The following is a 21,392-nucleotide window of genomic DNA, read 5'->3' on the forward strand; positions in this document are numbered from 1 at the left end:
CTGAGAAATCTCCGAATATGTGTTCCACTGAGAGCCTCCAAGAGGGATGTGAGAAAAGGAGAAATGTGGCAAAACAAATACAGCATCCACTTCACAAGGAGAGGAACTGAGGCCCAGCAAAAGAGAATATACCCTCAGGGTCACAGGGTTCCGCAGAAGCCAAGGTCTGCTGAGCCGTGCAAACCAGAAGTGGATGGGTCTGGAAAGCAGCTCACCTCAGAGCTGTCCCTGTGCCTCCAGCGTGCTTATCCTTCTTTGCAATCTCTCTCCCAATTCTTTCCCTCCTTTTAGTGAGTTCTTACTTTGCGATGCCTCAACAGTCAAGAACATTATAGAACTGTTGAAGTTTATGCAATGCTATTTGTGGACCGTTTATCCATCAGGTACTCTAGTTAATTAACTCAAGGCCAGGCGGGGCTGCATCCTGTGGACAGAATACTCAGAGAAAATTTCCTCTGAGTTATGCAGGATGTGAACACATCCCACACACTTTTCCATACGCAGGTTGAGTGCCTTCGGAGGTGGGTGCCTATTTTAAGGCAAACTGGTTTTTTTTAAACACATAGGAGTGAAGTCTGTTCATTTGCTTAGCAGCCAGGATAAAGGAAAAATTAGTCATTCCAGAGTTCGGAGCTAATATGTGTCCAGTTCTTTGTGGCTGCCTCTGCCTGATTAAGCAGCACGGGAGGAAGCGACAGGTCCCTAGTCACGTCTGAATGAAATGAGATTCTGGTTGGGGAAGGCCCGGGGGGGGGCCGTGTGCTCGAGAAGGTTTGGGGAAAAATCCTCAGTGAGTGAAGATGCGCTTCCTTTTTTAACCTGCACTGTGCTGCAAGGACTCTGCCTGCTCAGGAGTGCTGTGCAGGTACTGTTTATCAGTTTGGAAAGATTCTGTGCATATTATAAAGCACAAAGTTATTTGTATTTGTCAAAACATAACCAAATTCTTAAGTAATGTTGTAGAAGTTCACTCTATGAACTTTTTAAGATAATGATAAGCAAGGGTGCTGGAGAGCTTTTTAAATATGCAGCAGGGCTGAGCTGTCGTCCAGAGAGTATCCATGTGCCAAGACAGGGAGGCCCAAAGTACCCGGTGGGAAGGTCCCATAGACAGAGTGAGGGCATAGCCCCCTCACCCCCCACATCCATTTCCCGTGGGTTCCTGGCTATCACCTCATAAATCAGAGTATATCTATTGAGGAATAAAAACCACCCCAAATGGACAGCTTCGTGGTCCTCTTCCAGCTCAGAATACAGTGAAGGCCCCTCTCTCTGCCCGCCCCAAGGACTGCTGGGCCTGAGTGGGTGTCTGGAGGCAGAAATCAGAAGAAAAAGCCACTTTCCCCTTTTGTCACCCTCCCTCTCTCTTTCCTGCAGTCCTCTGCAAAAATGGAGGAGCCCCTCTATAAAGAAGACAACCTCTGTCTTTTGTCCTTTGTCCCTGGGTCTTCCAGCAAAATGTCTGTTACAAAGGAGGACTTTAATTAGCGCATTTGAAATTCAAACCCTCGCAATCAGGATCTAGGATCTTAGGGACCCCGCGAGCTTCAGCAAGCCAGCAAGGTGCTGCGGCAGGGCTGTGTGGTGGGAAGGGGAAGGAACAGGCTAGCAAAGAAATAAGGGACCTTGACCTCAAGGATCTGCATTTTAGAGGGGTAGGAGGACAAGGACTTGTGACTAAAATAAGGGAGGATTCCTTTAAAACAGACCATACGCAGCCGTTACCAAGCTGGAGGCGCATGCTGGACAGCACTCACTGGGGAGGCGGCCCTGAATTCTCAGGAGCAACAACTGAGTTCAGAGGCTGTCTTTGCCCTCTGCTGCCTGGATGGGGGTCGTGGGGTGGGGTGTGTGTGGAGCAGTTCTCACCACCTTTTGGTGCCTTTTTTATGCATAGAATTCAGGATAGGAGGTGCATTCAGCTCTAAAAATTCTACTCTCACACAGCTGGAATAATAATATGTGATCATTAAAAACCGTTCTTTTAAAAATACTTAATTTAACAATGCAATATAAAATAAAAGCATAGGAGAATCCCAATTTTGCAGAGAATTACACACAAAACCTAAGCACAAAAATGTTAACAGTAATCATTTCTAAATGGTGAGATTATGAATGTTTTCAATTTCTTTGCATTTTCCTGTTTTCTGCAATGCTTATTTGTTTTTTAATCATAAAAAATGTGTTATTCTACTGTGATGAATTCAGGGTACCTAGGTTGTTCTTTTTTCCGAGAATTATTAAAGCCTTTATTTGATCTGCTCATCAGATCTGCATTATGACACGGATGGCACACTGACCCCACTGTTGACCTGTCGGTCGTTCAACATACAAATATTGAGGACTGGCTGCCTTCTAGGCGCTGAGCTCAATGTGAGGAATTCGACCCAAACCAGACTTGATTTGTACTGGAGGAGCCATGTAAATGCTCAGAAGGCCAGACCTTTAGCCATTCCCACTGCTCCAGGGAAAGTCAGGAAGGACGCCAGTCTCGTCCCAGTGTGGCAGTGAGAGAGGATTTTGAAGAAAGACTTAATCTCAGTGTCAAATGTGAAAATGGGGCTGCACCACATCCACGAGAATCCAGTCTTGCTGTTGACTCCATTCCTCGGCTTGCAGTGGGCTCCCAGAACTTGCTAGTGTGGCACCCAGACGCAAGTCTGAAACCTTCTTAAAAACGGAGAAATGTTACACACTTAAAAAAGTATCCACATCTAAGAACCAACTTTTGCCCAGATCTTGGACTCATTTTGGGTTCCTAGGAAGGGTTTCTGGGAGTGAGAATCTAAGGGGGAGGCTTGGTGATAGTATTCATGTCTATAACCACAGTCAGTTGATAGTTGTGAATGATAGCGATGCTCGAACTCCAGTCCCATCGAGTTTGAAAGGACCATAGTATCTACAAACTTTTCCTTGAGAAGTGAAGAAAATGCCTTCCATAGATGAAAAGAGACATGCCCGAATCAGTCTAGTGATGGAGCCGCACTTGGCACCTCGCCTTCTTGACTCCTATCCAGGGATCAGCATCCTCCAGGGCTGCGTCAGGAGGAAAGGAATTTACTCCCATCATTAGGGTGGGTTAGACATCCCAGATTCCTGAATCCTAGCTTGTAGCTTATCCTAATGGAACCAGCGCTATCAGGCTTCTCTACGCCACTCTCCATACTGCCCTGTGACTCCTTCCTTCTCCCGACCTTCATGTATAAAGCGCCTCTGTGGTGACTGAGTTTACCACTTAGCTCACAGCTTACAAAACGTCAAATGGGGTCAGGATGAAAAGAGGGGAAGAAGAAAGAGACACAGGGGAAAAAAATGTTAAAAACAGCCTCCTTTGAAAAGAAAGAAGGGAAAATGGTACCTGTCAGCCTTCAGATTCTCTAGGAGCAGAAACGGGAGACACAGGTGTGGCTCTCGGCACTCCAGCATCAGATCTGAAGACAACAAGTTTATTAAGAGACTGTCTCACCAGCTCCCACAGCTGCGGAGGGTCAGATCCCTGTGACTAATTCCTTATCACCTCACGTCCCCGTCCTTCTGCTTCTCTGATGCCTCGTTTCCAGACCTGGCCACACGTCATTGATGGCATCCATGGCTTCCTCCTCCACCACAACTGCAAGCGACTGTGCGTTTCAGGCTGGGCGTCAGCACTGACTCCCAGGCCCCATGGAGAAATGCACTTCCTGCTCGTTCCCTAAAAAACAAATCACCGTCACACTTGAACTGAACCCCTCAGCGTGTCTGAATAGTACCTGGTACACGGTATGGCTGATGTCTTCCAGGACCCCTTGCAGGGATGCAATGTGGCGTAAAACAGAAGAAACATTTAGTTATAAAAATTTATGTTTTTATATTTGAGTTTGCGAACCTTGTGGCTTGCGAAAATGAATTCACCTAAGGGGCTCATCTAGGGTTTCAAACACTTGCTGTGGCGTTTTTGTAACGAGTCAAGTTGGCAAGGCTGACTTATTTTCCCAGAAGTCGCCTCCCTGTATGTTTTGGCTTAGAGAGGGGAACAACAGACCATTTTGCACAAGATTTGAAGGACAGGAGAGAAGCAGCAGTCATATTAACTTTTCTCTCAGAAGCTTGGGCCATGTGCTCTTGTAGCTCACATGCTGTCACTTATCTGCCAACTCGGGTCCTTGCGAGGGCTGCACACCAGCCTGCAAGCGTTCCACCTTGCCCTAGGCCCTTCGGCTTCTCTGATTCTGGGGCCAGGTGTGTGCTTAGTGCCATGACAGAAGTGCCAGCTTCTCCTGCAGAACAAGCCCATCTCCAAGGCTGGAGGCAGTGACAACTGTCCTGTGGGTCGCTGGTTGTCCTTGCTCTCTCCCACTTTACCTCTATCTTCTCTTCCTGGCTGTCTGCCCTGGGGACATGAACTCCAGCATCAGACAGGAGGCACCAGCCTTACAGAGACTGTCTCACCAGCTCCCACATTTGTGGAGGGTCAAGTTCCAGTGACTAATTCCTTATCACACATACCTCCTAGTGGCTCTGCTTCTCTGATGGGACCCTGGCTGATGGGAGCTCCTTGCAGTGTCTACCAGCTCCACAAACTCATAGAAAACCCCGAATTACAAATGAAGAGAAGTCTTGAGGCGGTAGCTGTACCCTGTGTGGGAATGAACAAGCAGAGGAGGTGGAGGGAGCAGCTATTGCAGAGCGAGAGGCTCCTGGGAGAACCCAGAGTGGCCTCCAGCAGAGGGCTGTGGACTCCCAGGGGCCAGGTTTGCTGCCCGACCCGGACAACCTTGGGGCTGTTCTGAAGACGCAGATCCAGGTCAGGGTTACCTTCCCTCATTAGGGCACCTACATAAGAGGACATTCATTGCTTTAAGATCATCAACGAAGAAATCTGAGAGCAGAGAACTGAAATTCTTGGCTTTTAAAGTGAAAAGTCTCAATTCACATCTAAGGAAAAATTAGAAAACATATATGTGACGAAGCAAGGATTTTTTTGTTGTTGTTGAGGAAGATTAGCCCTGAGCTAACATCTGCCGCTAATCCTCCTCTTTTTGCTGAGGAAGACTGGCCCTGAGCTAACATCCGTGCCCATCTTCCTCTACTTTATATGTGGGACGCCTGCCACAGCACGGTGTGCCAAGCAGTGCCGTGTCCGCACCTGGGATCTGAACTGGTGAACCCCGGGCCACCGAAAGTGGAACGTGTGAAGTTACCTGCTGCACCACTGGGCCAGCCCCCAAGCAGGGATGTCTTTCTTTCTTTCTTTCTTTCTTTCTTTCTTTCTTCCTTCCTTCCTTCCTTCCTTCCTTCCTCCCTCCCTCCCTCTCTCTCTTTCTTTCTTTCTACCTTCCTTCCTTCCTTCCTTTCTTTCTTTCCTTTTCCTCCTCTCCCTTAGCCCCTCCACTCAATAAAACAAAAGAAAGAGAGAATAGTTGTAGATTACGTGACAGAGTTAGATGCAAGTGTGTGACCCTGTGCCAGGCTCCCCTCATTCAGTCTGGAGATCTGAGAGAGGAGAGGCCTTGGTGAGGTCCAGGGAAAGACAAGTCTTGTAGATGAGATGCCGGATGTACAAATGGACAATGGCCAGACCACGTATATAAATACAACTCTGACCCACACTCTGCAGAGCCAGGCCAGGAAACCAACCCATCCTCTATAGTACTCAGCCCAGGAAGTCAGTGTGCTATCTACAAGTCAGACTTGCAGGAAGTAAGACCACCATCTCTAGCAATCAGTCCAGGAAGCCAAACAGTAACCCCTGTAACAATCGGGCCCCAACACCAGGACTGAATGACTGACAGCTTCCCTAACTTTTGTCCCTGCTTCCAACTTAAGACCAACCAGAGAAAGCTAACCATGAGCTCCTAGCCAGTCACATAGGATGCCCTGCTTCTAGTAAGCCCACCTCTGGCCCCCCCACGCCAACAGCCTCCAATCAGGGCACACCTGAAGCCTTTCCTTTTTCCACTATCAAGCTTTCCCACCTCTCTCTGTATCTGCCAAAATGCAAGTGATGATGGCTGACCCCCCCATCATAGCAAGCTCTGAATAGATAGCCTTTGCTTGTTTCCATTTGGTCGGGCTTCGTTTATTTCTGCACAGAGAAGTCTCCTGTGCTTGCACAATGCAGCAGACTCAGGTCGGATGGTGGTATGGCCTGCCTACGGTGGGGAGGGAGGGTGGAGACAGTGCCCTGAGTTCCCAGTGGCTTTGCACTAGCCCAGGAGGTCGGGTTGCCAGATAAAATGCAGAATGCCCAGCTACCCTTGAATTTCAGAAAAACAACAAATAATTTTTAGTATAGTTTAGCATAAAAACAACTAAAAGTTCTCAGGCCCCACCCCTACTACTAGAAACAGAAATTTAAGAAGGAGAAGGAGTGAGAGCCCTGATAAAGCCGGAAGGAGTCTCAGAGCTAAAAGGAGGGGAACACGTCAGCGGTGACATGGGTGACCATCCCCAGGACTGGATGAGGATGCGGTTTTATCTCAATGGATTTCCAGGGGGAGGTGGCACGGCCGAGAACTAGAAGAGAAATAATTATTCTAGAGCAGGCTAATGAGATCAAGATAGAAGGATGCCCACTTCTTACTGGTGCTTCAGCTATAGGTGTGTAAGCACCGCCCCCCGCCCTGGCCAGTTGAACATCAACCCCAGGAAGAAGGAAAGGGGAGGGGAGAAATACCCTGAAAGGGCTTGGCTGTCAACCTAAAATGACATTTTGGCACTTCTAGGGGAGCATGTCGAGATTGCTGAATTTGACTGGTTTACCTGGAATTGATGTGATCAATTTTCTGCATCAGTCAGAATGGAGCCTCAATATGAAGAAGCAAATCCAGTCATCAGAAATCTTTAAGAAATTAACATTTTGCGCGTATCAGCTCACTGTCAGTGAACTTTTCGAAAATTTATCCCCACCACGTGTACGAGCTTCTGGTCTTTTTAAGTATCGGCTGGAGGGGCACAGGACGTGTTGTGAGAAATAAAACCTCCCCGTTTCCTCCCCAACCCTCACTCTCCAACCTGGCAGTTCCCCCGGGGGCCATTTTCTCCAGAGAGATGTGTTGGCTCTCACTCTATTTGGTCTGTAGTGTGAAAACAAGAGTGTTATTTTTCATTTTTGAAATATCAATTGACATTATTTCATTGAATATACTTTTCAACCTTAATATTCACCACCCACCTTTCACGTCGATGTGCTTCCCCAGACTCTTCATGCTTAGAATCACTGCCTGAAAGGCGACTGTCTCTTCCTACACAGCAAACTGATGATGGTGACGTTGTGGATGGCCATAATGACGATGGAGCCACCTTGATTGAGTGCATGCTGGATCCCACTTGTTTCCACAGTTCATCAGTCCAAGTGACGGCCCTGCAAGTAGATATCATCATCCCCATTTTGCAAATAAGAGAATGAGGCTCAGAGAGGTTCAGTGCCTCGCTCAAGGTAACACAGAGAGTAAGTGGTGGAGTAGGATTTAGATTCGGATTTGTCTAATTCCAAAGCCTGTGATTTTCCCACACTGCCTCACTGCCTGGCCACTCCAGTTCCCTAATTTGCAGGAAATTCCTGCATCCTTTGGTTGGCTCTAATTATAGTCTTTCTAAAGAGGAATGTGCTGGGCCCTCTTCCTGGCTTTGACTGTGCCTCACCGGGAATGCAGGGCATCTTTAACATTTCATTTATTAATAAACACTTACATAATGCCTGCTGTGTGCCAGACACTGCTCTGAGCAGCTTACAAATATTAACTCATTTAATCTTATAAAAACCCCATGAGGTTAAGCACCATTATTATTATTGCTCTCATTTTACAGATAAGGAAACTAAGGCACAGAGGAGTTAAGTCACTGGCCCAAGCTCACACAGCCAGTAAGTTTTGCAGAGCCGGGTTCCACATCTATTACCATGCAAGAGGACCCGCTTCCTTTATAGATTTGGACTTCTCAGCCTAACCTATCTCCTAACTATTTCCTGTGAGTGCTGAGAGGATGACGGGGTCAAGGGCTCAGAGCTCCCCGAAAGAAAGGTCCTGGATGAGCCCAAGTCTTTAAAAATATCCATCATAAGGTGACAGCTGGCACAGGCCCGCTGTAGCTCCCAGTAGCCATCAGCTCTGTTTCCAACAACAGGCCCTTCTTTATTTCCACTGTTTGCTAAGTGCTAATGGCCTCCAAGAAGCCTGCGTCTTTTGAGGCTGAAAACCACATTTCTGGTCTTGGTGGTCCTAACTTTCCTCTCCACCCTGCCTCCCTCCAACCTCAGCCGGCCTGCATGGTTTTGGCTGGTGCAGGGAGAGGGAGGAGCCGACAGGGGGTGCTGTCTCCTCTGAGTAAGCAGTCAGACTGCTGGCCCCAACCTGGGAAGTCCGGCCAGGCCAGGTCGAAAATCTGTGCCTCGTGGAGTTGCTTCATTTTGGCAAGATGCCAGATAGCCACATTTTAGAGATTCTTGTGTGCTAACAGGCGTGACCTGGGAATACTTTGGGGCTATCAGTCATTCACACCTTCGTCACTGGCTTCCCCCCAACAGAAGTGACTAAGGGCAGGGCGGGTAGTGTATCGAAAGTTAGGACTCGAACCCGGTGGAAGACCTCCCCGTGCCCCTCACCTGTTCAGAGGAGCTGCCCTAGTTTGGCACAATCGACTTCTCAATAAACCTTTGACGGTTTGCCTCACTGCATTAACTCTCGGTTTCCACGTCGATAAACCGGAATTAATAATAGCAGCTGGCTCTTAGGGTTATTGAGGATCCAATGCCATATGTATATAAAAAGCATAGTTCAAGGGGGAGCACACACCAAGAGCTCAAGGAATAACTGTCATGCTTGCACAGTAGACGCCAGCTGAAACGCAGCTTGCTGTTTTATGTGAACCCCATTATAACCCACGAAATCGATGTTTTCTTTCCCACTTTACAGATCAAAAGCTAAAACAAGACTTAGAGAGGCTAAAGGACTTGCCCAGGCCATGTAGCTAATAGTCAGAGGAGAAGAGTAGGACCCACAGTCTTGGTTTACTGCCTCCCAATGTCATGCTTATTACATTAGATGCTTATCACATGCTTAGAGACAGTGTTAGCAGCTGTGTCCTTCCCCCACCTCAGCCAACACACACACTCACTCATGCACACTCACACACACTCACTGTGACTTCAGCTTGTTCCTGAGCTCTAGGAGAGCAGCCTGCACGACTGGTGACGGGTTTTCAGTATCATCCAGTCTAGCAGAATCACACTGGGGAGCTGAGAGTAGCCAGGCAGCTCAGGAGCCGTGGGGGCGTTTGCCAGCCATTTCTTTGCTGGCAGAGACAAAGGCTCCGAGGCTTAGTTGAAAACTCCAATGGGTGGTGACTGAGCCCCAGCTGAAAGTGTGCAAGTCCTTATTATGATCCTCACTATCATAGTCCTCCTAGTGGTGTCAGCCTGCTAAAAATAAGGAAGTTATCTCCCAAGATTAATAAAAAGAAAAGAAGAGGATCGGAGTGTGGGAGTTTCGGCATTGGGCTGGGGAAGGGGAAATAGAAGACGACAGACATTACAATAGCAACAAATGAATACCGTGTAATTTCAAACAGTCGATAACGTCATGCTGCAAGGTTGGTAATTCTGCTGAGATAATTGCCCTTCCCTGGATTACTGTGTTTACCAGAGAAATAAATGATTGCTGTGTGTGAGAAGTCATGCTGCCTCTCGCTTCACAAGACGTGGCAGCGAATAAGAGAGCGAATAAGAGCTTTCAATTCTCAGATATTTTCTCCATGCACGGGGATTTCAGGAGCAGAGAGACAGCTCTTGGGGAAGAAGCTAATGTGAGAAAAGCCTCTCTTCCTCCACAGAGAGAGGGAGATGCTCATGGATGACTCAGTCTTAGAGTTGCGCTCCATCTTCCAGCAAGTCTGGGTCTGAAAAATTGTGACTCGCTACTTTCGGCCACTTGTGGGCTTTTCCCCTGCTGCAGAGAGCTGTCTGCTGGTGAAAGCACTGAGCCTGGACTCTGCAGATCTGGGCTGGAAACCAGGGTCTTGGGATGCTCAGCCTCTGCTCCTTCTCTCAGGCAAACCTCCAAATGTTTGTTGGCCGTAAAATCAAAAGATTTGACCAGCTAACCACTTAGATTCCTTTCAGCTCTCAAAGTCCCATCCTAGGAGTCTCCCTGTGTGTCTGGGAGGGGCAGGAACAGTGTGGCAGGCAGAATAATGGTCCCTCAAAGATGTCCAGGTCCCCATCCCTGGAAATTTGGACCTTACATGGCAGATGGGACTTCGCAGATGTGATGAAATTAAGGACCACAGAAGAGGAAAAGTACCTTGGATTAAATGGGTGAAACCAGAGTAATCACAAGGGTCCTTAAAAGATGGAAGAGGGAGAGAGAAGAGTCAGAGGAGATGTGGCAAAGGAAGCACAGGCGGGAGTCATAGGATTGCTGGCTTCGATGATGAAGGAAAGGGCCATAAGCTGAGGAATGCAGGTGGCCTCTGGGAGCTGGACCAGGCAGGGGAATAATTCTCCCCCAGAGGCTCCAGAAGGAAGCAGCCCTGCTGATCCCTTGATTTTAGCTCAGAGAGACCCATTTTGGACTTTCAACCTTCAGAATTGTAAGATAATAAATTTGCGTTGTTTTAAGCCAGTAAGACTGGGTAGTTTGTTAGAGCAGCAATAGGTAACTAACATTAACAGGAAGGCCAGAGGCCAGATGCTGGGGTTGCTTCCCCCACACCCACCACTTAGGGCATCTGCAATGCTGAGGCTAATGCCCAGGCATCCAGTTTCACTTTCCACCAAATTGGGAGCCCATGACTACCTCATGGGGTCAACAAAGAGAAAAGCCACGAATACAGTGACCCCACTGGTCACCACAGCCAACTAATACAGATGATTTAGGGCCTGTGCATGCATTTGTCAGCTGTCAGATGAGACAGGCTAGCTAGCATAACAATACTAACTAGCATTTATTGAGCTCTATGGTTTTCCAGACATTTAGTACCTAGAACAACTACAGGAGATAGATGCCATGGGTGTCTTTATTTGACAGAAGAAGAAGTGGAGGCTGAGAGAGGCTAAGTGTCACAATGAGTAAGGGGTGCTTCTGGCATTCTGCCCAGATCTACCTCAGTCCAGAGTCCAAGCTCTTATTTGGGAGAATTTACTTCCCAGCCCGGAATTCCACAGGCACCACAACATCCAATAAAAGGACCAGACGACTAAGTAGGACAGGCCCTCTATGACAGTGGTTTTCAAACTTTGGTGGCAGCAGAATCACCTGGAGATCTTGGAAAAATGCAGATTCTTGGGCTTCATCTCCAGATACTCTGATTCAGTAGGTATGGCGAGGGGCTTGGGAAATTACATTTCTAATCAGCTTCCACATGATCTTGACACTGCTGGTCCATGGACCGCACTTTGAGTAGCAAGCCATTGCAAGCCATCCCATCTCAGCTCCACCTCCAGGTCCAGTCCCATTGAAACTGCGGCTGAACCCTAATCCTGTTCTATAACTAAACCATTTTTTGTCAAATCAGAATAAAGAGGATTTGTTTTGATAGGGACATTGAGAAAAATGGGTGCCGTCTAGCCTGCATAAATTTCGTAGTGACCACATGTTTTTTCCAGACTTAGAAGAGATGATCCTTACAGAATAATAAAACTGTCTTACATTTGCTCATTCTTTTTAAAATAAAGTACCTTTTTCAAATATCTTGATATATAACCTAAATTCATAAATATATCTTTATGCAATGTGGGCAATAATCTAGCTAGAAAAGCAATTGCATATAAGATACTCAGCTACTGCCTTCCTTGATCTGGATGCCTAAGCAGAGAGTTAGGAAGTAAAGGTTGCAATTGTCATTGAGAAAGTAAAATGCAAGTCAAATATCTCTAACTCTAACCCAAATGAAGCTATTGATTCACGATTCGAGTTTGAAGGATTTCATGTTATGTGAGTGAATATACAGTGAGATGTGTTGAGGGAGGAAAAGATGGACATGAAAAAAAGAGAAACTGAGGAACATAGTGCTGATGCCCCTGTAAGCCACCAGCTTGTCAGTGGAGGAGGGAGTGGGAGGAGGGCCAGGAACCATCTCTCCCCGGAGCTAGCCGTCCCTGGAGCCTCCTGGCCCCTGTATATCTAGGTCACTTTCCTTTCTATGTTTGGGCTCTGAAAATGCACTGGACTCATTAATGAACTTATTCCCGGATTATGTCTAGGGAAGGAGGGAGGGAGGGAGAGAAAAAGCCAAGCTCCAGATGTGAGCCTTGATTTGTGAACGGCCTCTCATCTTAATCCCTCTAAGCAGGACATCATAACAGTTGGCCTGAGTCTCTCTCAGGATCGGGTCAATTTAAACCTCATCTCTCCCTCGCCTCTAACCCTCAGCCTCTTCTCCTGCTTCCGTCTCTCAGCACAGTAAATAAACTCGCCCTCTGCCACGCCCCACCAACACACGCACATTTGTTTTGTGTGTGTTTTGCTTCACTCCACCTTTGCTGCTTCTATCAAACAGGAAAGGAAGGTCATTTCCAGGGCTTCCTTCCCAAGGTGTTGGATTGAGGGGCAAGTGAGAAGGGAAGGGGCGGGAAGGGAGGACAGCTGCTCCCCTCATTAAAATGTTTTCTACTCCAGACCTAAAGGGGAATGCATCTGGGAGAGAAGATTAGCTGAGAGACAGCTTGGACCTCGCGCTGATTGATACTCTATTACCAATTAGTGCCTGATACTCTGTGCAATATATTCTTTCATGGTAATGTACCAGAGAATTATACTCTTTGTAACATTCAACAGGAAGACCCAGCTTATCAAGGACCTATTAAGCAAGTTTTCCTCTAAAAAATTTTTTTTCCCAAAAAAAGTATTTTGGTTTATTCTAGCTATGCCACCATCTCTTCAGCCATCTCCGGTCCCGCCTAAGAAGCCCTGAGACTCTCCCTCCACTGCCAACACCTCCGTGTGTCCCGATAGATGTGACCAGGGAGTTATGGGGAGGCTGGAGAAAACAAGTCCTCCCCAGTCTGGGGGTGACAGCTTTCCTCCTGGAAAAGAGACAACGGTGGTTTTATTCGATTTCCTATGTTAATGGAAAGGAGATTCAGGGTGATGGGGATAATTTAAAATAATTGGTTGACCAGAGAGATAGCAAAGGGCCTGGGAAAACAGCTCGGAGCACTCCTCTCTTCCTTGAGAAGAGCCAAGATCTCCCCAAGATCTCTTCCAAAATCTCTCAGCCATGCCTGGGTTTGCCTGGTGGAACCCTGCCAGAGTTGCTGAGGTGCTTCAGAGACGTGGGCCCCTCAGCAGAGCCTTTCTGTCCCTCGGAAGGAAGGAGCAGATAGCCTGAGCCCGGAGCCTGGACTGACGGGTTAGTACCTGTCCTGGTTTGCACAGTGTGTCAGCCTAGGCTATGGCTGGGACCCTCTTGTCACATTCCTGACTAGGTTCCCATGTCCATAATCCCCTCCAGGGTGAAGGAGCAAACTGATATTTGACGAGAAAGACTAGTGGTATAATTAGAACAGAATTTAATTTTTGCCCCCCCAGTCCCTTTAAATTTTGTCCAATGGCAGAAGCTTTTTCCTTGACCTAGATGAAAATTCAGCAGCTCTCCACGTGGTTTTGGTTTATTTCTTTATAATAAACAGAGCTACGGTAACTTTAGGTCTCAAACACCACCTCCATTTAGGAATTAAATTGCACAGTCCAACATGTTAAATTGTTTTTACCCACAAAGTTGTTTTCATCCACAAAGTTGAGCAGCTCTGTAGTGACAGGTGATGCACGTAACCTGGACAAAGGGCCAACGCAGAGTTTATTGACCGCTTCCCCTGCTGGACCATCCAAACGAGTCTTAACGTTTTCTGGTCAGGTTCCATCTCCACACCTGCTTCAAGTATTTAGCTAACCCCAGTTCAGTTCCTATCCCTCAGTTTGCCCTCCGTCCCTGTTCCACAGTGGAATTTCCTTCCCTTTGTCCAAGTGCATTCAATACATATTTATTGCAGTTCATAACATGGACATGGTGCCATGTTTGGTGTTGTAAGGCAAATCAGAGGTGAGTAAAGTGTGGTCCTTGATCTCAAGATATCTCCACTTCTCTATTTTACCTATCTATCTATCCATCTACCTACCTACCTTCCTACCTATCATCTATAGATAGATAAATGCTGTGATAGATACGATTCATAGATGGGATAGATAGACAGACAGTCAGACAGACAGATAGATACACATACATACACAAGGAGAGATAAAGATATATTCTAGTGGGGATGGAGGGGAGAAGAGGCTAAAACAAGTAATGGAGAGCTAAAATAGAGGCATATTGGCACATTCGCTTTACAGAGACACAAGCAAAGTATCCGAGGGTGGAAGAAAGGAGGTGTTATTACATCTTTCTGGGGGATCATGAAACACGACCTCAAAAGCTCTCCGTGATCTGGCTTTCCCCCACCTCTCTAGTCTGATCTCAGACAACTCTTCCCCAGTCCTCTGTGTCAACCCTGTTAACTTTCTTTCAGTTCCTCGAACCACCCCATCCCTCCCTCCCTCGGCCTTGGCACAGATGTTTCCTTCCACCTGGAATAGTCTGTTTTCTCCATCATCACCTCAGGAGAGCTTTCCTGGTCCTAGATGGGGTCAGGCTCCCCACTATTCTCAGAGCACCCTATATTCTAGACGGTACCCCTTAATATTGTAATTAAACAACCAATATAAAATTAGATGCTCAGCGTCTTTTGCCTTCCCCAGGATGTAACTCCACAGAGGTTAGGAATTATGTCTATCTTGATCATCAATATAATCCTGAACTTGGAACAATGCCTTGCACACAGTAGATACTCGATAAAAATTTTGAGCAGATTAATAAAGATGTATTTAAGATTCTTTATCCTCCTCCTCTTCTCCTTGTCCTTTCTCTTCAAGCCCAGCCGTCCTTCCCTTCAATGTATTACTTCTAATAATATTCTTTCCTCCGTGGTTCTGCACACCGTACAAGACCTCCTGTGGTCTGCTAGGACCCGTCCTGTGAATTAAGAAAAGACCTCCCGTTTGTTCTCCTCTGTATATCTCATTCTGGGCGACATAATCTAGATGTTGCCAATAATTCCTTCAAAACATCATTTGGGGTGTGTCTGAGAGAAGATTGCAACTCAAAGCGTGATCTTTGGACAGAAGCTTCAGAATCACTGGGGAGCTTGTTTGCAATGCAGTCTAGGTTCCCCTGGGTCAGGTTTAACAAGCTCCTCAGGTGATGGTGTACGTTCAACATTGCTATAAGAGAGCTCACCTTCTGGGATCAGATGGCTGGAGAAGAAAGCAGGTTCAGTTATCTGATGTATCAGCAGCGTGCTCTGCAAAGAAGACACTGGGATGGAGTTAGGGGTGCAACAGTTTATTGGGAGGCAATGAAAGAACATGTAGAGCTCAGCAAGGAAAGCCTTCAGACCATGATGCTGATCTGACACCTGTAAAAGGAAAGAGAGGAGGATGGCTGGGTAGGGAGAGTCTCCGACTGCAATGTATTTCTTACAAAGTCTTGGCCGACCCAGTGGGGAACTCCAGAGCACAGACTGCACATTAGCAGAGTTCTGCATTGGGCAGAAATGGCCAGGTCCTCGTAACCCTGTTGTGCTCAGTTATTGGCAGAGGGCTCCCCAGGAAGAGCATGGCCTCTGCATGAAAGCGAGGCAGGGCCAGAAGATGCTAACAGCTGGAGGCTGTCAGCTAACTGCACTCTTTTTCTTTTTGAGGAAGGTTGGCCCCAAGCTAACATCTGTTGCCAATCTTCCTTTTTTCTCCTTCTCTCCCCAAAGCCCCAGTATATAGTTGTATATCCTAGTTGTAAATCCTTCTAGTTCTATGTGGGATGCTGCCACAGCATGGCTTGATGAGCCATGCATAGGTCCATGCCCAGGATGCGAACCGGCAAACCCCTGGCTGCCAAAGCGGAGCACGTAACCACTCAACCACGGGCCTGGCCCCTAGTTAACTGCACTCCTCGAAGCTGAAAAGCAAATTCCTTCTTTAAGGAAGATCCCAGCAATACACCCCCATGGCTGCCACATGTGACATCTGAAGGTAATTTTGCAAGAAACTTATAAAAACTAGTAAATGTATGGAAAGCGGATGGAAGAAAATACCACATTAAAGGAGGCTGGCTTGTGTGCCTTTCCACGAGTGTTTCTGCTGTGCTCTTATTCTTCAGGGAGTTGCCCCCCAAGAGCTCCTGGAAGACAAGGGCCAGAGAATTCTTTCCCTTAAGGAGCCCCAGGGAGAGCCCCTGTCAACCAACATGGCATCCCTGTATTTACAAGACGCATGAGTCAGTAAACAAGACACAGGGGCCACAGGTCTCTGAGCTCACTCGCTATAAGCTCAGTCAGCCCCAGGCTCCCCAGGGGCAGACCTGATCCTGATTGGCAACCTCAGAGCCGGAGAAGAATAAAAACCTGGGGGAGATGGAGCAGAAAGGTCAGAGGTCTGGGGAGGTGAGTGCAAGGACCTGAGGGTAACAAGTGATGCCTCCATGGACTGATTCTCACTTTCATGTCCCTTCCTCCCTCATGCATGTCTGCAAGGGCAGCTAACCACAGAGTCACAAATGATGAAAACATTTGCATATACCAAATTCACATCCATCCTCAGGGACAATTTAAAAAGCCAAATGCACTGTACTTCTCCAACCGTGACGCAGGCTCGTATATCGGGACCCTGCTACTCCAGCACACACTTGTGCACCAGGTACCAAGTTTCCACAACATCCCCTTTGTGTAGATACACTCACAGACAAGAAGTGTAACAGCCACATCTATAAACCCCAAACAACACAGAGGAACACAAATAGACATTCAGAAACACAGTGACTTTATGGTAACTTGAAACCAACAAACATCTGGAGGGTGTGTCTGCACCTTCCAGACGTGCCTCGACAGAGATTTCCCTTGGCCATAGATAGATGCCCATTCAAAGCCTGCAGCGGCTGGGCAGGGGCAGGTAGCTGGGTTCCCTAACCCAGAAGGGCTTAGCAGTTATCTTAGCCATTGTCCTGCCCCCTGCAGGAGGGAACTAAAGCTCTAGGCCCCATGTGGGTGGGGGTGCTTGTACCGGGAAAGGGGGCTACACATTTCCGTAGAGGAGCAGAGCGCAGGGAGGCCCAGGGCCCAAGCCCTACTTGCTGGGGTTTGAATCCCTGCTTCACTGCTTTCTACCTATATGACCTTGGGCAAGTTAGTCATCTCTCTGTGTCTCACTTTTCCTCGTCTATAAAATGGGGATAATAATGGAACTTAGAGGATAGGTTGCTGTAGGAACACCCCAGTCAATATTCGTAAAGTGCTGAGAATGGGCCTGGCACATCCTAAGAGCGAAGCAAGTGTTGGTTCTTATTCTGCCCCTGGGAATTCTCCAGCCCTGGGGATTCCACAGCCTCCCTGGCTCCCTCTCATAAACCAGGGCTAGCCCCCACCCCCCGCACAGACCTGCTGCTGCTGCCAGCTCTGAGCTTCACCAAGCAGGAACAGCTCTCCTGGGATCCTTTTCTCTCTCCTTCCGTCCCTGTTAATGGTTTCTGCAAAGGGAGTTGTGGAGGCAGGGTTGGGTGTCAGCAGGGACATGAGACAAGGCGTGGAATCTTCAGAGCAGCTGCCTGCCTGGGGCTGTCTCACTGGGCCTGTCCGGCTGACCACCCATGTCTGGACTGGGAAGCAGGGGCAGTGCCTTGCTGCAAGGTTTCAGGCGTTACCTTTTGGTGGATTTGTAGGAAGATGGGAAGAGAGACGCTGCTCCAGTAGTCTGGAGATAGATACAGAGACAGAAATAGATATATCTTTATCTGTTTTGGGGAAGAATTACGGAAGTCACGGGGCGTGGCCGAGCTATGGGTCTTGAATTGTAATTCTTCCCAGAGACGAGAGAACCCTTATCCCTCCAAAGGGGAAGTGTAGAGAGGACTGTTGTCTCCAGTCTCTCCTATTCCACCTTAGCTCAAAGCCTCTTCCCTCCAACCCAAGGCAGTTCATTTCCCTTGAGTCCACTCTCCGTTCCGCAGGTTCCCAGGTGAACCGAAATCCAGAGCTATTCTCATCTGGTTGCCCTTGGAGTTTCAGCGCTCGCGGTACAACCTGTTCCTCCATCCTCTCCCCTCCCTCTCTCCCTCCCTCCCTCCCTCCGCCTGGCTGCGCCCTTCTCAGCCCCCCTCCCTCCCCTTGCCCGCGGCCCCAGCTGCGCCCTCCGGGGAGAAGGCCGCGGCCACCGTCCCGCTGAGGGGAGGCGGGCGGGGGAGGAGGGGAGGGGGCGGGGAAGCCGCGCAGGGTGGAGGCCAAGCGCCGCCCGCCGCCGGAGAGGGGCGGCTGAAGGTTGCATCTGCTGGAAGGAGGCTTTTGGCTGCTTGGTAACGGGCTGCCAGAAAGGAGAAAGAGGCAGAGAGCAGGGCAGCGGCTTCTTGACGTCAGGACCAAGCGAAGAGATCGCGCCAGCAAACGCAGCCCGCCGTCCGGTAGGGCCGCCGAAGACGAGAGCAGAGCCCGACGCCAGGCGTCCCCCGGGGCGGGAGTGGGGGCGCGGGAGCCAGTTGACAGGGGCGCAGCATGCCCCCTGTCCCTGGGCCATGGAGATTGCCCTGGTGCCCTTGGAGAACGGCAGTGCCATGACCGTCAGAGGAGGAGGTGAGGCTCGGGGGGGAGAGCTCCAGCGCCCCTCGACGGCTGGGCTCAGCGATGGACCCAAAGAGCCGGCGCCAAGGGGGCGCGGCACGCAGAGGAGCGCGGACCCGGGAGGGCGGCCTCTGCCACCGCTGCCCCAGGAGCCGCCGCAGCCTAGACAGCCTCCGGAGGACGAGGAGGGAGAAGGCGACCCCACCCTGGGCATGGCGGAAGACCACGCGCCGGGCGCAGGGTCCCTTCACCACCAACGCGTCCTCATAAACATCTCCGGGCTGCGCTTCGAGACACAGCTGGGCACCCTGGCGCAGTTCCCCAACACCCTCCTGGGGGACCCAGCCAAGCGCCTGCGCTACTTCGACCCCCTGAGGAACGAGTACTTCTTCGACCGCAACCGGCCCAGCTTCGACGGCATCCTCTACTACTACCAGTCGGGGGGCCGCCTGCGGAGGCCGGTCAACGTCTCGTTGGACGTGTTCGCAGATGAGATCCGCTTCTATCAGCTCGGGGACGAGGCCATGGAGCGCTTCCGGGAGGACGAGGGCTTCATCAAAGAAGAGGAGAAGCCCCTGCCCCGCAACGAGTTCCAGCGCCAGGTGTGGCTTATCTTCGAATACCCGGAAAGCTCGGGGTCCGCGCGGGCCATTGCCATTGTCTCGGTCTTGGTCATTCTCATCTCTATCATCACCTTCTGTTTGGAGACCTTGCCTGAGTTCAGGGATGAACGCGAGCTGCTCCGCCATCCCCCGGTGCCCCACCAGCCTCCTGGGGCCGCCAGGGGGGCCAATGGCAGCGGGGCCATGGCGCCTCCCTCTGGCCCAACGGTGGCGCCTCTCCTGCCCAGGACCTTGGCTGACCCCTTCTTCATTGTGGAGACCACGTGTGTCGTCTGGTTCACCTTCGAGCTGCTTGTACGCTTCTTCGCCTGCCCCAGCAAGGCAGAGTTCTCTCGGAACATCATGAATATCATCGATGTGGTGGCCATCTTCCCCTACTTCATCACCTTGGGCACCGAGCTGGCAGAGCAACAGCCAGGGGGCGGAGGAGGGGGTGGCCAGAATGGGCAGCAGGCCATGTCCCTGGCCATCCTCAGAGTGATCCGCCTGGTTCGGGTGTTCCGCATCTTCAAGCTCTCCCGCCACTCCAAGGGGCTGCAGATCCTGGGCAAGACCTTGCAGGCTTCCATGCGGGAGCTGGGCCTGCTCATCTTCTTCCTCTTCATCGGCGTCATCCTCTTCTCCAGTGCCGTCTACTTTGCAGAGGCTGACAACCAGGAGACCCACTTTTCCAGCATCCCGGATGCCTTCTGGTGGGCAGTAGTCACCATGACTACCGTGGGCTATGGGGACATGAGGCCTGTCACTGTGGGGGGCAAGATCGTCGGCTCGCTGTGTGCCATCGCTGGTGTCCTCACCATCGCCCTACCTGTGCCAGTTATTGTCTCCAACTTCAACTACTTCTACCACCGGGAGACGGACCATGAGGAGCAGGCAGTCCTTAAGGAAGAGCAGGGCAGCCAGAGCCAGGGGGCAGGGCTGGACAGCAGAGGCCAGCGGAAGGCCAGCTGGAGCAAGGGGTCCCTCTGCAAGGCTAGGGGATCCCTGGAGAATGCGGAAGGAGCCCGAAGGGGCAGCTGCCCCCTAGAGAAGTGTAACCTCAAGGCCAAGAGCAATGTGGACTTGCGGAGGTCCCTGTATGCCCTCTGCCTGGACAGCAGCCGGGAAACAGATCTGTAAGGGGAAATCCAGGCGACTGGTAGCGGGGGTGGGGGACGATGGAGGCGTCCTGAACCTGCATATCTACTTTATACCACAGAGTATTTCAATGCCACCCTGTAACCTACATCTGTCCCTCTTTTACTCCTTCCCTCCCGTTCTCCCTCTCTGGATCCCCCCATTTTTCCTCTTCTTGCCATGACACCAAGGGTCGCCTATTTTTAAAAAGCACCACATTCCATGACGCAGAGCTGTTGAAATGGTGAGCGCTGTGAGATGGATGTATTTGTAGCCAGTTTCCTATACCCAAAAGGGGGATAACCCAAACAAAAATAACTTTAAATAGCCCAGATCCCAAGAGATTTTGTAATCCCCCCCAATGTGTTCCAAATTTGCTTTACATATGATTATATTTATTATAGGGGGAATATTATTTTTATGGCCGGTAAGTGGATTTTTGTACTATAGTTTCAGATGAAGATATTTTGGATATATTTTCAAGACATATGTTGTATTTATGGAAGAGAGAGTTACTGTGATGCTTTTCTATGATGCTTATATTAGAGCCAGAGACCCTGGTTACGGCTTTTCTGGTTCCTGTGTCTGCAAGCCTCTCTCTTTTCTGGGATGTGGTATCGGTGCTTTGCGTCTAGGGCAGGGAATATTCTGGAAGAAAGACAAGTCTGACTTTTTCTGTGCGCCTTAAACAATTCTTGTAACATTCTTTGAAAAGCATTTTAATGATGTTGGAGGGAGACTTCTGATCATTCATTCTTTTTTTTTTATCCCAGGAAATAAAATGTTACTTGGTTGAGGCAAGTGTTAGTTTTTCTACAGCTGTTGTATTTTTTGGAAATTTTTAAAAATAGTCTGTCATTTGCCATTTCTGGTTTTGGAGTGAGAGCAAATGCCACCTTAACTGGCATAGAAAGTATAGAAAGCTAATGAATTGCTCATCAACATGTTTTTCCCGGGCCCCTCTGTGCCTCAGAGACGGCGGGGGGAATTCTGTTTGTCTCAGGCTGTCTGTGACATGGATACCCTGCAAGGCGCTGTCT

The 21,392-nt window shown here is 49.2% G+C and overlaps 1 protein-coding gene and 1 long non-coding RNA gene across 2 annotated transcripts; one reads left to right on the plus strand and one right to left on the minus strand.

The window, feature by feature from the left end:
- Window positions 1-1,961: 1,961 nt before the first annotated feature.
- LOC139083506 (uncharacterized) lies at window positions 1,962-9,378 on the minus strand. The gene is made up of 5 exons (XR_011540285.1): window positions 9,118-9,378; window positions 7,154-7,342; window positions 3,518-3,691; window positions 3,359-3,431; window positions 1,962-3,036 (listed from the first exon to the last, which is right to left on the minus strand). It is a non-coding gene; the product is annotated as an uncharacterized lncRNA (long non-coding RNA).
- Window positions 9,379-18,243: 8,865 nt separating this feature from the next.
- Window positions 18,244-21,153, plus strand: KCNA5 (potassium voltage-gated channel subfamily A member 5). Its single transcript, XM_008534982.2, has one exon. The coding sequence runs from the start codon at window positions 18,568-18,570 to the stop codon at window positions 20,353-20,355; it is 1,788 nt and encodes a 595-aa protein (XP_008533204.2). The 5' UTR covers window positions 18,244-18,567; the 3' UTR covers window positions 20,356-21,153.
- Window positions 21,154-21,392: the final 239 nt, after the last annotated feature.

Source organism: Equus przewalskii, chromosome 5 (genome assembly GCF_037783145.1).
Source record: "Equus przewalskii isolate Varuska chromosome 5, EquPr2, whole genome shotgun sequence".
In the NCBI taxonomy this organism is placed as follows: Eukaryota; Metazoa; Chordata; class Mammalia; order Perissodactyla; family Equidae; genus Equus; species Equus przewalskii.